This window comes from Hesperophylax consimilis, chromosome 14 (assembly GCF_061612785.1).
Source record: "Hesperophylax consimilis isolate HC1 chromosome 14, BYU_Hcon_1.0, whole genome shotgun sequence".
Taxonomy (NCBI): Eukaryota; Metazoa; Arthropoda; class Insecta; order Trichoptera; family Limnephilidae; genus Hesperophylax; species Hesperophylax consimilis.
In genome coordinates, this window is record NC_142849.1 from 32,582,330 (window position 1) to 32,600,128 (window position 17,799).

The 17,799-nt window shown below is 32.6% G+C and overlaps 1 protein-coding gene across 3 annotated transcripts in view; it reads left to right on the top strand.

Annotated features, from left to right (window-relative positions):
* The window catches only part of Scp2 (Sarcoplasmic calcium-binding protein 2), a 327,312-nt gene that overhangs the window by 203,723 nt on the left and 105,790 nt on the right, over nucleotides 1-17,799 (top strand). For all 3 annotated transcript variants that reach the window (XM_089639749.1, XM_089639750.1, XM_089639752.1), the window contains one exon: nucleotides 985-1,037. In XM_089639749.1, coding sequence (XP_089495875.1) covers nucleotides 985-1,037 — 53 coding nt within the window. The remainder of the gene's footprint in view (nucleotides 1-984; nucleotides 1,038-17,799) is intronic.

Below are 17,799 nucleotides of genomic sequence, written 5' to 3' on the forward strand. Positions count from 1 at the left end.
AGCTAAAATATCGCCCCACGTGTATAAATGTTGTTGATGTTATTTAAGAGAACGCGTTAAAAACAGTTCGCTCCAATTTACCTTATTTAATTATTTGAAAAGTTTACGTTGTGTTTACAATTTGCATCAAATTAAAAACATACCGCTACACGCCGCACACTGCCAGAAAACACGTAAAACACTGAAAATGAGAATAATTTTTCACAAGCAAGAAACAGAAGCACTTTCGAGGGTATACGAGGGAAATTTTAATCTTAGTAGGTGTATTAATTGTTTTATGTTTAATTCGTAGAACTCCATTTAACTTTTCTTTAATTTAAAGTACATAAATCAAATTTAATAATGTATTTATTAAGTTCTGCAAGTATTTTTAGTTTTTTTTTTGTTCTGTTGCCGCGTTCAAGGGCATTTTCAAAATATGGTTAAGCCACTTTGAGACGACCGATTATTTATGATTCTATTTACCACCACCAGCTTCCAATTTTTATAATTTCTAAAATGATTCATTACCAGTTAAACCGATTTACTTAGAAAGTAATTGTGAAAATAGATTCTCTATTCTGTGAGCGTACTTTGAAATTTGTTTGCCCCAAATTTAATGGTAAGGTTTCTTAATTATTTAAACGTTAATATTAAATCATTCTTTAAGCCGGTTTATTGATTTGACATAATGGTACACCAATGTTTTCGTCTAAAGTCACACCGTCTGCAAATTTGTAAATACCTAAACTATAAATACAATTTTCGATTTGCGATAAATTTATGACTTTGCAGTAACATAAGAATCAAGCGTTGTGTGAAAGAGAGATGGGTGACTGGAGTGCGCATGCACGGATGTTTGCAAAATGATTAGATGCCCTTTGGCCATGAGCGATTTTGTTCTTGAGAGATTGCACTGTTTTGAATAAAATCAAAATTATAGTGTTTGATAAAAATAATCTGTTTTCAGATTTGTTATAATTTGTTGTTTATTATTTGTTTCAGATGTGAACCAGAGTGGTACCATCGAGAAGAAAGACTTTGAGCTGGCGATTGAGGTAAATATGTATAAGAATTACCAAAATATGCGATAATAAATATTCTATCTATTTTATTTTGGTAACAATTATTTTACAAGCGATAATTATTCGCCTGAAACACTCATCCACATTGAAAAATCTCCTGATAAAAGATACATGACGCCAACGGGAGTCGAACCCGTGTCCCTTCTATTTCCGGTTGACAGCTCTGACCACTGAGCTATGGCGGCTTATCTCTTACCCGCGAAATGATTCAATATATACTAGTGTTTCATTCAACAATTACTGCTTGTTACATTTTTTCACCTGAAAACAACCAACTTTATTTTATATGAGAAATGCATTGTAAGTGCTAACTCTCTCACTAGATGGCGTCGAGACAAATTGTCTACATTTTTAGGTGAAATACTTGAACTTGTCAAATATTAATTATTATTTTTTTGGTAAACTAATGTTTTTAAGACAATATTTTTTTATGCATAGCACAAAGGGTAACAATTATTGCTTGTAAAATAATTGTTACCCTTTGTGCTATGCATAAAAAAATCTTGTCTTAAAAACATTAGTTTACCAAAAAAATTATAATTTATTTTATTTTGTTTTACGCCCAGCTGGGCTTTTAAATGGATATAGGAACACAATATACCTTGTGAGCTATAAAAAATATACATAAAGCATGAAATATCATCAAATAGCAAACATTATTAGTAAAACAATGTAACAGTAAAATAAAATAGAAACTAGAAAAATGCTACGTAATATAAAACAAATCACCAAAACTACATTGTCAACTATAATTTGTAGGATTTAATAGATTGGTAATATTGATTGTTATAATAACGCTTTGTTATTTAAATGGTTTATATATATATATCAATGGTACCCCCAAACTTATTGCTTAGATCATGCATCCTATTGGTTAGAGAGTGTGTCTGATAGTTGATTGTGTATGTATTGAAGAAGAATGTTACAGTTTGTCTTGTGTTCCTATTCGGTACATGGTATTTAATAGTGGCGATAATGGCAGGGCTGTAAATTAAGTCGTTAATGACTTAATGTGTAATATAACCAGGTGCGACATAATTTTCCTGTCAGACAGCGTTATTAGATGCAATTGATTCGTCAAATTATTCAAAGTGGATCAATGAAAAACAAATTATAAACAAAATTCTAGCTTGAACATTATATAATTACATTAATATATCACCGTGGCCATCGTTTTTTGCGGGCTAAATGAAATATTAAAATTTTATAAAAGAGTGTTTTTCTGACATATCGTGAGTGACTTTTCAGTTGTGAGTCATATAATTCAATTATGAAAACAATTTCTTTCATTATATTATTATAATTTCAATGGTTTTTGTTGTATATGACTTTATTGTGTTAATTATGTTCATTTCTTATCTCAACACAAGGAGAAAGTTTGGTTATTTTTAAATAAATGAATTTAAAAAAACTAAAACTAAATCTCCCAATCCTCAACGGCTTGTAAGGAATATGCTAAACAGCTAAGTAATCTTACAAATCCCTTCTACATCTCGTTCATTTTAATGACCAAATCATGTATTGTCACAAATTCCACTTCTTTTTTATTGTTTTTGCGATTGATTTTTACGCTTTTAGCCCTGCCAGTCATATTGATACACTTGACAGCTATTTCACCTTCTAAAAGCATTGTCAATCTCTTGTGAAGCCACTGACAGAACAAATAATTTTTATATCCAAATAATATATCTAAGTTGTAAGCCCTTTGTTCCACTTCGATCGATTTATTTTCTTTCGTTATTCGATGTCTCTACTTCGAAATTTCTACTACATGTTGTTCATTGCAGTCAATATCTTGTTTAGTCATAAACATATTTTAAATACACAGCAATATTCGTATAATCTAAGGATATATTATCTCTATCTCTTAAGGGCTGTGAGAATGGTGATTATTTGAAAATGTTTGAAAAGGGAGTTAAGAGTTAGAGTCACTTATTCTCATTATCACCAAAAAACTCACCCTACTCACCATGGGAAAACATTTTCTTTACTATTCGTTGAACACATGTTTGTAATGATTTACTATACCAAAACATGCACGGAAAAAACTTTCTGAAAAAAAAATTGCTAATGTATTAAGAATCTCTTCGAATTATTCGGAATTAGGTTAAAATGTGATTGCGGACCATTAAAGAATGAATCGATAGGTTTTCTGATAAACTTTAAGCAAAATACCATTGTTTTGAACACGTGCTCATAAAAATATATTTTGGCATTTAGTCATTATATATTTATTAAAACAAACGCAGGTGCATGAACAGGTGTGTGATATTTTTACGAATTTACTAAACGTTTATCAGCAATCCTCAATCATCTTGCCCAATTTTACGACGGTTAAAAGGATATTTGAAAGCTCCATAACGCATGGTTTAAATAAGGTTGTTAGATTGTATTATCCTTGAAGTTCCGAGAAAATCATATGATGCCAAAGCGTTTCTTCCTTTCTATTATATTTCTGCTTTGAGATTAGGTAATTGATACTTATTAAATTACTTGACCTAATTTGAATAGCAAACGTCTAAAATAGCATTTCAGAATGACAATGGGAGGAGAAATAGGATTAAAAATAGAAGAACAAAATTCTGACGGATATGAAGCACTCCGTATCAGTTGGAAAAGTTGAAAGTAAATTTGTGAAACAGCCTTTATTGGTATAATCCCCTGTGGAAAAGGCAGACTTCACACCTCGGATAACAAGCCCCTAAAGGTTAAAGGTGAAAGGGTGAATATATTTCTAAGGTGAATGTTATTCCGTGTCCCCGTATTCATCAGGTAGATACAGGTTGATTTTACATACATTTGTAAAGAGGGATTTTGATATGAAAGGAATTGGTACAATGCGTAGAGTCGGGACTTGAGGATATACGATGAAATACATTTACTTACAATGCATACAAAGGTATCGGAATGTATACGACCTATGTGAATACAGAATTTACTACAGAATAATGTAACAGTTGTGCAAATTGCAAACGTTGTCTTTTCTCCAATAGCTAGTTTGAATCTTTTTCTTTGTATATTCCGAATTATTCAGGAAAGTCAAACTTTACTCCCAATTAGCATCAATATTGTACGTCTTAAGTGACTTGGTTTCGATTTCAATAATTATATTTACGAGTTTCGTTTCAATGAAATGTTTGTTTTCAATTCTTCCAAGTTTAAATGAAATGTATGTTTGCTTAGATCTGAGGTCCCCAAACTTTTTTGATCCGTACCGCGGACCACGTTTCGTTTTTTTATTTATTTTTTGTTTTTATTTTGGGTAAACTTATGCTATCCTTATATTGATTTTTCAGACCGAAGTTTCCCTAGATTTCAAAATGTATGTATGAGGTATTCTCTATTGCTGAGTACTGGACTGCCCACAATATTTTTTAATCCACTAATTCCCACACAATCTTTTAAAATACATGGCGGAGGGGTGGCTACCGAATTACAGTGAAAACACTAATTCCCCACAATATTTTCTTGAAATAATTAATTCCCAACAAAATATTCTCGAATCTAATAATTCCCCACACAATATTTAAAAATACATGGCGGGGGGTGGCTACAGAATTTCAGAGAAAACACTAATTCCCCACAATATTTTTACGAAATAATTAATTCCCTACAATATTTTCGGAAAACACTAATTCCCCACAATATTATCTTGAAATAATTTATTCCTCACAATATTTTCGTGTGACAAAAGTTTCGCCAGAAAAATTAATGTATTCTCAAAATATCGCCATAAAATTTCCTAGAAATGAGATACAAAAGTGACGTCAATTTTCCTTTTTTTGGAAAACAATTACTATCGTAAAATCAGCTATAAGAAAAAGGATTTTTTGAATACTTTTTATTTTAGCAACTAACACATCGTAACTTTTATTAGCTTTTAACATTTGCATTTTTTTAAATACAATCCCAAAAAAGCATAGTCCGAAAGAATTTTTATTGATTTAACATAAATGTCAGCTATTTATCACAAAGTTCACCACCCAACTACATTTAACTGAGATTAAAATTAGTTTGCAGTTGAATACCGGTTCATAAAAATAAACAAACTGAAAACTCCTTTCAGCAAAAGATAAAAAACTGTAATAATTAATCACCTTTGACTTGCTCTCAGCTGAACTACTTTCAATTTTAAGTGGTTTCTTTGTGCGATAAATTCCTCCTCGCGAAAAGGAAGCGATTTCTATGAAGGTGGAATAATGGCGCTCGTCAAATGCACTTATAAAACTCTATGTACCCTGGGATTAAATAACTGAGAAGGATTCAGAGGCTCGAATTTCTCATAGGCTAACATTTTTGTTATTCAATTCCGTTCTTTTAAATAAGCAATCTCATATTCTGAGAAAACAACGTGCGCATTAGTGTGGTAGGATATGCGAACGCGAGTTAAAGCTTCCTAGTTTTATAAATTCACTACATAACATCACGTTGCCAACTCTCTCTTAACGGGGTTTTCTGAGATTTAGTCGTCAAATGACGTCCTCCGTAGTTGAGAGGTAAATCTTTCGACTAAGATCGCGGGTTCAATTCCCGACTTACGCATTATATTTTATTTGATGAATTTGTGTTCTTCACAATTTATTAATTTAAAATAATATGTATTATGCTTGCGGCACGTTGCAGAGTGGAAGATACTTTTAGTATCGCCATGGTGTAAAATCACCATTCAAAATTGAAACGATGTTTGAAATGGCTTTAGCCGTATTTGGTGACCAGCTCTGAACAGCCAGGCACTCCATTCCTCTTCCCCCCATCTGCTTCCTCTCCCCACTACCTTCAGCTTCACAACATACTTAGAAATATTCCCGGTTGACATTATTTTTCTAACAATATTCCAAAATGAAACACTATTTTGAAAGCAGATTAAAGACCCCTTTGGGTATTAATAATACAAACGAGCAAGTATGCAATAAAAAATATTAAAATTTTACATGCTACACTAAAAAACATATTTAATTACGCAAATGCCATAAAAAAAGTAATTATCACTTCATTTTGTTTCACTTAACATGAAAATTTTCACCAACTTCAACCAATCTTTTGCAAAAAAGCAAGCAATGACTTTTTGGAATATATTACAATTATTTTTAAGTATCTATGGTAAACTTTTATATATAAAAGCACCAACCGTGGTTTTACCACTTTTAAATACTATTTAAATCATATATCTCACAGTAATACAAGAGTAGATGATATAATGACTTTTATAAGTCTGTCTCAGCTCATTTAAATTAATTTATATAAATGTAACCATCATTATGAGCACCAAGGAATTGCGGCAGATAGACAAATTAGGAATAATATTTTTTTTAAACACATTCTCTATGGTTTTTCATCACCATCGTAACCCCTCTCAGGTAAAAGAAAAACTCTAAAACTTCCCGTAACTCTGCACTGTAACTGTGAACATTCTAACTCCATTAATCGACCATATCGTTAAAATAAAACGTGACTCGATGACAAAACGGTTCATTCTGTATTTTCTTTACATATGGAAAAAAAAATTCTGACGGAAAAGTAGTTTGCTTTATACTACATATTATGGAATTTATACAATTTAAATGCTTTCTGATATGAGTTGTATGAAAGCTTTTCACTAACCTTTGAAAGTGAATTTTGACTGGTATTTTTATAAACTGAAAACCATTTATACGGAAGAAACTGAAAAAATAGTCACATTCCTAAAAGATTTTTCCTTTCATAATAATAATAACAATTGGATTATTTGTATAGCGCCGTTTTTGTAAGAAAATCACCTCAATTCAATCAACCTTCAATTGAATTCTTAGCAACTACTCATTCTACATACTCATACTATCAAAAACATGTATTAATTTAAAAGGTGGGATAATAGCTTACATTTTGACATTGTGACATTTTGACATTTTAATATTTTCATATTTTTATCAGCCTCTTACTTTTATGCAACGAATACTGCAAATGCCTCATTATAGTATATTGCTTATAAATATATCATATTCACACCGCGCTCATACCGATGATTAACCATTAAATAACCAACCACAGTCTAAAGATGGCTATAATAAGCTGAAACCGGTAATAGTCAAAAAATAAAATAAATTGTTAAAATGATGCAATGTTGATCTGTGGTTTGATTACATACAATTAGAGTTTGAATTACAATTTGATGCAATTTCGACGGCAAGACTAAAGACAACTTAGAAAAGGCATAGGTAACTTGACAGAGTACTAATATAAATAAAGGTTTATAAAAGTTCCAACAGATACATTTTTGCTTGGAAAATCATAACAATCGAAAAAAAATGTCTTAACTGTACACATTTTGTAATTTAGAAACTATATTGTTAGAAAATTATGTCTTACTTCAAACTTTTCGCAACAACATTATCGACATTTTCTAGTTTAATGGACCTTGCAGTGTAAAATGCACTTAACACAGTGGCCAATGACAATCTAGACTTTTTTAAACTGTTCTTTATCGGTGCTAGGCGATAAAAGCATTTTTCTCGTAAAAGTAACTCCGGCTTAGCGTCGTTTAGTCAATTTACTGCCAAAAGTCTTTTAAAGATAAAATATATTACCAGTTACTTCTACATTGTAGACGATCGACTAATCAATTGTTAAACTACGAAAAGTCAACTACTCCAAAATGGTAATTCTGTCTATGGATCTTTGACTTAATATGTATCTTTACTTTAACAGCGCATGATTGAAATGTGTCAAATATTCAAAAATCGAACATTATTTTTTTTATTTTAAATACTTATCTCTACATCAAAAGCACTAACATTGGCTGTCTATAACTTTGGTTTGACGAACTCTAGAACTAGGATTGTGTGAAAAGTCTGTAAAATTATGATATTTTTTGAGAAAAAAGAATTATAATTAGAATTAGAAATTAGAATTATAATAACATGTGGTTTTTCACGGGTATTTTATAAATAAAAAAACGTCAAAACGTGAGTTCATCTAGGCCGCAATTGCCGTCAAAAGTACACACACTGACCGGTCTGTGGCCGAGTTGACTTTGCGTTTGTATGTTCAATTGTCGGCTTGCTAGGTCCTCCATCGCAACACAAGCAAAATTTTCCGCTTACTGTGGTGGTAGTAGGAGATTTTCAAATATTGTCAGGTTATTCGTAACCCGGGAATGTTGATCGTTCTTTTATTAAAAAAAATAATAATTGGTCTATACTTATACACACCATACGTCAAGTCATTCCACTCGAACAACGAGTGGGTCAAACCACTCGTCGTTCGACTGGAATTAGTCCGTCGAAATTCGAGGCCCAGAAGCACAGATAAGGTAATTTGCGTTAATTTGTGCAGAATATCACAATTATACATAAAAATATATAAAAAATTATAGTAAACATCAAAACGTAAATTGGCCTTCAAGAAAAAAATGTCAGAAACACGGAAATGTGGTTGGTTATTTCCATTTGGTTATAATAATAGATATATTTGATATCTATGTAAATTCGCATTATCTAAAATTAGATCAAACTCCCGCCACCTCGGAACAGGCTCAGCCTTGTGAGGTGGATTATACCAAAAAAAATGTATGTTAATTTATTGGTTAATAAATTTTTAAAAATATTTTTGTTAATTTACCTTGATTTTTCACGGGTATGAGCTAGTTGGTGATTGCAAATTTTGCATTACTGAGGTTAGTATTGTGGCAGAGTGTGTAGTATGAGGGCTGTACTTATTTGTAATTTACGGCGGCTGCCCAAACCGTAAATTGTGTTCAGGAGATCGGAGATTTAAATGAGTGTCTGCACAATTAATTTACTTTATTCTTGAGGACGAATATTATAATTTTTACAGAACGCGGTGACGGTGGCAGAAAGAGTGGAGATACTTTCGGTTGAATTGAACGTTGAAACAGGAATGGAAATTTCTCTTCTGGTGCTCGCTTGCGTCTAGCAGCGGATTAATTCGCGTTAGTATTGCCACATGTGGGGGGAAATAAATTAGTCCCACATACCTCCCTACCAGCGTCTCCACGCGATACAAAGAAACGTAACACATATTTACAATATTTATGAACACTTTTGATTTGTCACAATGTATGATGTTAACATAAAAAAGTTTTTTATACTGATGAAATACAGTATGTTTTAAACTCTAATCAAATTCATTCGCGATCCTGTTTAACATCGATTCTCGGTCCATTTCAACACTTGATCAAATTTACCTCAGATGGCAAGCGTAAAAATAAAGTTGTTATGCTCGACGGCATCTAATATACCCCAAAGTGTAAACTCGACTCCCTTACTAATATACGTGTTTTAAATTTTACACAACTGATAAAAAACCATTTTCCCTACAATATGATTGTTTGTCATTTGCGTAAAATTACAAACAAGTTTATGAAACTAAAACCATCACTGAAACCGGTACTGAAAATGTACGGGAATATTTACACTGACACATTTGAAACCAAAGAAAAGTACATAATTTTTGACTGAGCGTTTTAACTCGAGCTTTTATTATTTTATCTCCCTGTACATTTGCTTGTGTATTCTGTTTCAGTTTCCCATAATCTGCTCCATCGAAGCTCATTATTCAAGCAAGCCTCTTTCAGCAGATGGCGAACATTGACTAGGTGGCTAACTTTGACTATATTTCAGTACAGATTATTTTTTATAAAGTGAAATCGTCGTGTTTTTTTCTTTGCATTTTTTTATAATAATATGGCACATTCTTCTGCCAGAAGAATGTTTGAAAAAAGAATTGCCATTGAGATTGTTTCTTTCTTTAGTCAAATTGCATAATTCCTTATTTGAAAATTATTTTTTTGAATAAAATATATTATACAGTTTATAATAAAGTAGTTACTTAAGGCGATTCCATACGTAGTAATGCAAAACCATGTGTTTTTTGTTTGAAAATTTGGTCGCCTAGAAATGTTTTAGATGCTTTAATTAAATACTGCGAATAGAATACATCTTGGCTTAAAGTTCTTACTGCTTTAAACTTCAAAATCTCTACTTACAAACCCATTTTCTGTTATGATTTTATTGTATAATGTGGCAAATTAAGATACGTTCAAAACAGGCGGATGGTGTTAAGCGGGAATTTAAACCTTATCGCCTTCTACGTAAGGGTTGTTATTGACAGCGGCTCAATTTAAAATATTACAAGACGTAGCGTATCTCCTTAAGTTCTGAGGAAAATATGGTTTTGATTTATTAAATAAGAAAACTTTGAAAACATGCTTTTTGGTGAGGTCTACTGTTCTAGGTCTAGTGTTCACGGATCTACTAGTTGATAAGAACGAGTCATTTTTTCAGATTAAATAGTTATTTTGTAAAGGCGTACCTATCTACGCGTGTGGAACGAGCTGCCGGGATCTGTCTTTTTTACTTTATTTACTCCAGGCCTTAAGAAAACCCACAAGAACAAATCTCCCCCTGCAGCCACTATCTTAACCCGCTTCACAACGTCGTTCAACCGAATCGTAATATATTTCTCTCGATTTAAACGGTAAAGACAGGAAAATTCTATCAAATATTTACTACTACTAAATTTAATATATGAGATGCTTATAGTACAAAATATTTGATTTATAGTTATCAAGTTCAATTTATAGAAATCCTTTTTAATTTGATGTGTATTTGTTTTATAATTTTATTTATTTATAAAATTTCTTGTTACGGAATTAATAATTAATAAAAAAAAATTTGATTCCTACTTGATGGCTTGATTTATGTATATATTTTTAGAAACTTAACGAGTAAAACCTCAAATTATAATACTCAATCAGAGGCTCTCAAACAAAAATTTGAAACGTAAAATCAGATAAAAATTCGGTAGTATTTAGGAATTAAATCTAAGACACCAGAATGTTTTTGTTTCTTTGTATTACTAGGCGTAGAACTAGAAAATTGCACACATCTAAAAAAGATTTAAAACGAAACAATCGAATTTCAATTTGAATCTTAAATTTAGCTACATTTTTATTTTGGCATGATCTTTAAATTTCACTCGGAACAGGAACCGAAAAAGCCCAATTCCGTTGGGAAATTCGAAAGTCTGCGGGATAGTTAAATAAATGGGTTTACCCCAAATAAATATCCCCAGGCTGCCATTTGGAGAATCCTTTGACGTTTATTTATCGGTCCTTCTTGGACACGTGGGTACCGTATAGCAACAGTTTTGCCTTTTTACCAGAATAAAAACGATATTCGTTGAAAATTATGTTCTATTATTATTAAGATTGCCCATAAATACTTACAAAAAAAACTTGACTGTTTTCGGAAGCCAATAAAATTGATAATCATTTGGTCAATGTAAAATGTTTTATCAATTTCACTAGAATTAAGAAAAAAATGAGCTTTTAGCTTAATGGAACATTCTTATCACACATTTTAAACGTGTGAAACAAACTAATTAGCGCTTTGACTTATTTTTGACAGCTAAAACGATGTTTTAAAGCTAGGTAGCTCTCTACGGAAGCTGAAAAGTTGGGTTGGAAATACATTTCACTCATCAAAGATAGAGATTACCTTTAGTGAGGTTCACTTTTGAATTCGGTAGCCATCTCTGATCTAGAGCCCCAAAATGTTTTAAAAAAACATATTTGATTCTGTGCAGAAACGGGTGATCCATTAATTTGTTAGATTCGTTTTGCTTAACGAACGGATTTCAATCTTTAGAGCACAGGCGTCAGGTGGGAATGCTGCCCTTGTTCTGGCAGTATTTCAATGGAAGATGCTCCGAGGAACTAGTGTTATTGATCCTTTCGGGACCGGTGCATAGTCACATTGATTAACATTGAGAGCCGGTGGTTTCTACGACTCGTTCTTGACTTCAACAGCTCGGCTGTGAAATGATTTTCCGGCCTCTATGATTGAACCCTCCTACAACGCGGGTCTCATCAAATCCATGTTAACTCTTTCCTCTCCCCCTTCACGCAGTTCATATATCTAACCCTTCTAATCGTCTCTTTTAAATTGATATTTCATCATTCTTTATCTGCCAGTTTCATGTCCCATCGCCAAACATCAAAGTTTTATTTTAGTAATTTTTTTACACTACCTCCACACAGGATTTGCAGGCCTCTGTGTTTCTTTTATCCGATAACTTGGATCTCTACGGAATCACGGGTCCGGATCGTTCCTTCTTTGTCATCGTTAAAAAACATACTCTCCGTACCCAGTGAAAAAACGACATATCCATTTGTGAAATGTTGTGAGGTAGAAGAAATATAAGTTCATTTCTTAACCTTACTTGTATTTCAGTTATAGTTGCCAAACTAAGAAAAGCTTTTTCAAACACTTCGTAAGGTTTTGTTGCCGAATGGTATTTTCTTGCCCGTCTGACTTAACCCCTAAAGCCTATGACATTTTGATATGTTGATGATTAGATTCGATTCCAGATAAATTTTCTATTTTTGTAAGCAGATTTTTTTAATGATTTATTTATTCATTTGTTTTTACATTGGTATTTTACTCAGTGTCTTACAAAACTGAATAGTATTCAGTTTGATTGTAAGAAATCTCTCATTTTTACAATCTTTCAATTTACAAAGAAATTATCATTAAATTTTATTTCCAACAATTTTTATTCATTGATATGTATTGTATCTTGATAATTGGATTTGGGTTTTAGTTATATAAATAATAAAAAATTACGTGATGCGTTATACAAAATGTTTGCAGTATACTAAAACTAGGTTTGATTTCTACGATGTCCATCTTATAGGTACGGTACGTCTTTTTACATATTGCATGTTTGGTATTATAAATTCATTTATACTTAGGTATACGTTTTCATGTTCTACGGAGGTAGAAAAACCTGATTTTATTTATTTTAGAGATAGATGTCTCTATTTTTATTTCTTACGGTAATGTGTCAAATATTTCAGGGAATTTATGCCTTTTGTTCTATCTCCGTACACATTTTGTGATTTATTAATTATATACATTTAAATAATTAATTTAATTTATTAATTATAAACATTAAGATGATAGACTGTTTCACGTTATGAGACCAAAAGTAGTGGGAAAGGGAAATAGATGGGAAAGAGGAAGGTAAGGAAGTACTTGCATATTCAGATATGATTACCAAACCGGCTAAAGTCATTTCACGCAACGTTTGTATTCTGAATAGTGGCCTTATACCAGGGTGATATTGAAAGTATCTTCCACTCAAATCGATCCTTACACGAACTTAAAAACATATTTCACTAGACAAAGGTATCCATCATAAAAGTTATTGTCTTTTCACTTTTATTCGTTTCATATAAAAATATTTATTAAAAAATTTACGAAAGCTCGACAAATATTTTTCAAATGTTAAATGATGTTTCGTAGAATAATTTAATTTTTTCTGGAGCGTTTATGGTAAGCATGTATGTAACCTTGCGCGGTATTCTCTATTATTTCAAACCCTGTTTAAATCATATATCTTACCATAATACGAAATGATAAAGCAAAACTTTTGTGAGACCGTGACAGGCTAGGAGATCTATCTCCCAAAAAGACTCTTTGGGTGTTTGTTGTCTGTGAAGATTATCTTCCAAAATTGCCCAAGGTGTTAAGATATCATTCACATTGAAACAAACAGTCGATATTTATTATGTTTATTTTATATTGCACGAATTCGAAACCTCATAACAATTTATTGCTTGACTTCGGTTTTCCAACTCGCGAGAGATCGAGAGAATAACCATTGGCCTGGAGCCAAGTACTGCTCTGCTGCAGAGATCGCTTTTAAAGTAAACCCTATAAAAAATTATTGGACTACGTTAGAATCAATTTATCAAAATGCCTAGAAACCAGAATAAATAAAATTCAAAATTATTTAATTCACTTATTAATTTATTTACTTTATTGATTACTAGTTGACGTGTACCCGGCGTTCCTAGTAGACTTATAAATAGTTGTAATGTGTAATTCCATAGTACATTATTTATCTCATAAGGTTTAACCAGCGTTAGCAACAAGAGCCCAAAAAATATTTTTTACGACTCGAGTACAAAACATCGTTTCTTTTCTACTGTATTATATATAAAACCTTCCTGAGATGACAATAAAAACCCTATCAAAATCCATTGCGTAGTTTAAAAAAATTAAACGCACAGACAGATGCGGATAGCGATTTTGTTTATACTATAAAGAGATATTATGGACGAATTTTCAACTAACAAAATATCACACGAATGGAAAAAAATGACTAAAAAAGGAGAACACACATGAATAGCAATGACAAAAAGTACGATAAAAATGTACTTAGGTGAAGGAGATTCTGTCAAGTCTAAACATGGTTTTGATAATGTGATATTTTCAATAACTAGATTGTTGACATATTTATTGTAGGAAACTGATTAACGAAAAGAGGACAATACACGCATTACATTTATAAAACTTCTGCAAGCATTCTATTTTGTTTGAACACCATCCCTTTCAAAGATATTAGAAGAACGAGATATGCTATGTTGGCCGCCGGACCGTAGGCGGAGTACTACTTAATTAGGGTACTTTGAACGGTATCGGGACGTGTACGCACAGAAATCTGTTCTATGTATTAGTGCGGATACCTGAGCGTAAGCGAAGGTGTGCAGTAGTATTGGTGAACAAAACCGGCGACACTCGGCAAAACAATTCCACTCAGTACGAACTGCGCATAGCACATCTCGTTCTTCTAATATCTTTGATCCCTTTCATGCACGCTTTACAGAGAATCAAATCTTACAAAAATCATTTTACGCCCGAAAATTCTATACTTTGACGTGTACATTTTAGAAAATTTTGTAAATCGCTCTCGTATAGTTTAATTCATTGGAACTACATGAAAAATCAAATGTGTCATGTCATTACTTTTACCAATTTACGACTAGAGTCAGTCAAAAACTGTCGGAGAAATAAGGGGCGACTTTCAAAGCTCAATAATGATGTGCCAAAAAAAACATCCCATTCTGGGTGAAAAATAATTTAAGGGGTGTACTGAAAATATTATCCGATAGAAGTGTGTTTCTGTGTGTGGTGTTAGGTTGATTTTCCCTTACTTTGGGTGAGACTGATTTTTAAATGACTATCTCCGTAGTGGAGTGGTTAAGAATCTCGACTCGCAATCAAGAGATGGCAGTTTCTACTCCCGGCTTTCGCAAATAATTCGTATTTAATTAGCATAAAATAATATATTGCATATTTTCGGAACGTTCCATGATATCAGATACTCTTAGTATTGCTCTGGTGAAAAATCACCATTCATAATCAAAACATTATGTTGAAATTGCTTTAATGATGAGTAAACTGAAAATAATTTAAAATTTTATCTAATCGTTATGTTTTAAATTGTTTTTATTACACTGACAATGAAGGGATTTCACCAAGGCTTTAGCCATGTTTGGTGACCAGATCTGAATAGGCATATACTTCCCAACCTTAATCTTCCCCATATTTTTCCCTCCACACCCCCTTCCGGCTTTTAAAGATACCCCATATGGAAAGGCTTGTTTTAATAATAATGTGAAAGCAGCATATTTTCGAAACCGGAAACAGACATACAGAAATGAAATCATAGTAATGTTGTATGTCGGGGTTGGGAGTCGAAAGGTATTATGTTGATTGATCAGTTTTCTTTCAAATCAGTATTATTACACTTCTAGGAATTATTCGTTCAGAGGAAAGTGGTCGCCAAGGGTGCGATTAATTGGACCACGTATCTATAATAAACTGGCTCAGGACTCGGGGTTCAGCGACAATGCGCCCTAAATTACGTCTCTTTTACCTCGTATTTTTTTCTCAATTTTCTATATTTTGTTCTTGACAAATGGCAGGGGCAAAAGATGACACTGCTTGCAACCAGCGGTGCATATAATTCATACGGAGTGCTAATATATTTTGCCACCCTCGTTTGTACGAAGATACTAATAATTATACCTATGTCGGTATATTTTTGTGTGATTATCAAACGAATCTTTTTCTTTTTTTCTGCGCGACATCTTTCGTTTGAGAGTTGTTAATATTATCTTCAATGATTAAATAAAATATTATATAACATTCCGTTTCGATTATTTTCCGTATCCATCCCGTTTTTCTTACTTTTATACCTTGTTTATTCCTACACATACTATCATACAATTCCAGCAAACACCATTTTATTCATTTATTTTACAAGCGCTTCTGAAGCTGTAATTTGTAAGCAGTTTCGGTGACAACACAGACCGATATTGCAGTATGACAAAGTCGTATAAGTGAAAACGTTGTTGCAAGTACGCCCTTGAGGTGATATGGTGCTATATAAATCTGTTCATGTATTTAATATTATATTAAGAATACAGCTCACCGATACACTTTCAATAAATAAGAAGAATTTTGTGAAACATACTCAAATGGATAGAGTTAAAAAGTGGAAAACAGTTAGACCTGCAATACCTGATTAATCCATTTCAAGAAACGTCTCGATTCTGGCTTTTTTATTAATTTTTTATTCTTTTATGTGAATACAGCACAAGTGTCCCAACTCTTTCCTATCGCCCGGAGACTATGGCATCCAAAATAATTGGGCTATGTTGTGAGGCTGAAGGTAGTGGGGAGGGGAAGAAGATGAGAAGAGGATGGCGGGGGAGTACCCGATTATTCAGATCTGGTCACCAAACTTGGCCAAAGCCATTCAAATGACATTTCTTATCTGAATGGTGGTCTCACACCATGTCGATTCTGAGAGTATTTTCCACTCCGGATCATGCCAAAAATATACTATACAATTTAATTTGTGAAATAATACTAATTCATCAAATAAAGTTTACTTGCGCACGCCAGGATTGAATCCGCGACCTTCGGATTGCTAGTCGAGAGCATTGCCCCTCGGAGGCCATCGATATTGAGAGTACATCTGATTATTATTACACATTTTACAATTAGTTTTAATGCAGAGGAAGTAAATAGTATTTTTTGAATCGTGAGCGATCTACAGTGACGTACAGTTTATTTATTATATTGGAAGCAGATTTATAAATAGCCTATCAGTGAAATGTTTATAGTACAAGTATTTGATGTTGATCTATTCCTTTCACAGTGCTATAAGGTAGAATTTTCACTAGATTTATTTAACCCTAAGACCTAAGTGAAAATTGTTTGTTATCATAACAATCTCTTTCACTTAACCCTCTTGGGGAATTGAGCATAAAAAATAAATTTTAATTGTTTGATAAATTAGAAACCACTTGCACAACGACTTCCTCCAAGGTCGAGAGGAAAGGCCCTCGACTAGCAATCTGGAGGTATCGGTTTCTAATTCAATTCAAAGTAAATTATATTTTATGAATTTGTGTTATTTCATAATTTATTCAGTTACTGTATTGCCCTGGTTAAGATCACCACTTGGAATTGAAACGTTGCTCTAAATGGCTTTAACCATGTTTGGTGACTAGATTTCAATAGCCAGGAACTTCCCCACCTTCATCTTCCACAACTCCTACCCCTCCCACTACCTCCTGCCTCACAAATTTTGGGGGCCATACATTACTGGCTCAAATCGGTTAGGAGTAGTTGGATTTTTTGTGCAGTATTTACATTAAAAAAAATATCAGTTTAAGGCGATTCACTACGTCGTGTAATATTTTGAATTGAGCCGCTATCAATAACAATCCTTACGTAGATGACGATAAGGTTTAAATTCCCGCTTAACACCATCCGCCTGTTTTGATTTATGCATGAAAAAAACATGGCCAAAAAGTGTCTTTTACTTTATTTTGTGGATGTTCAGGCATAAATATTTAATTTTTTATTGATCATTT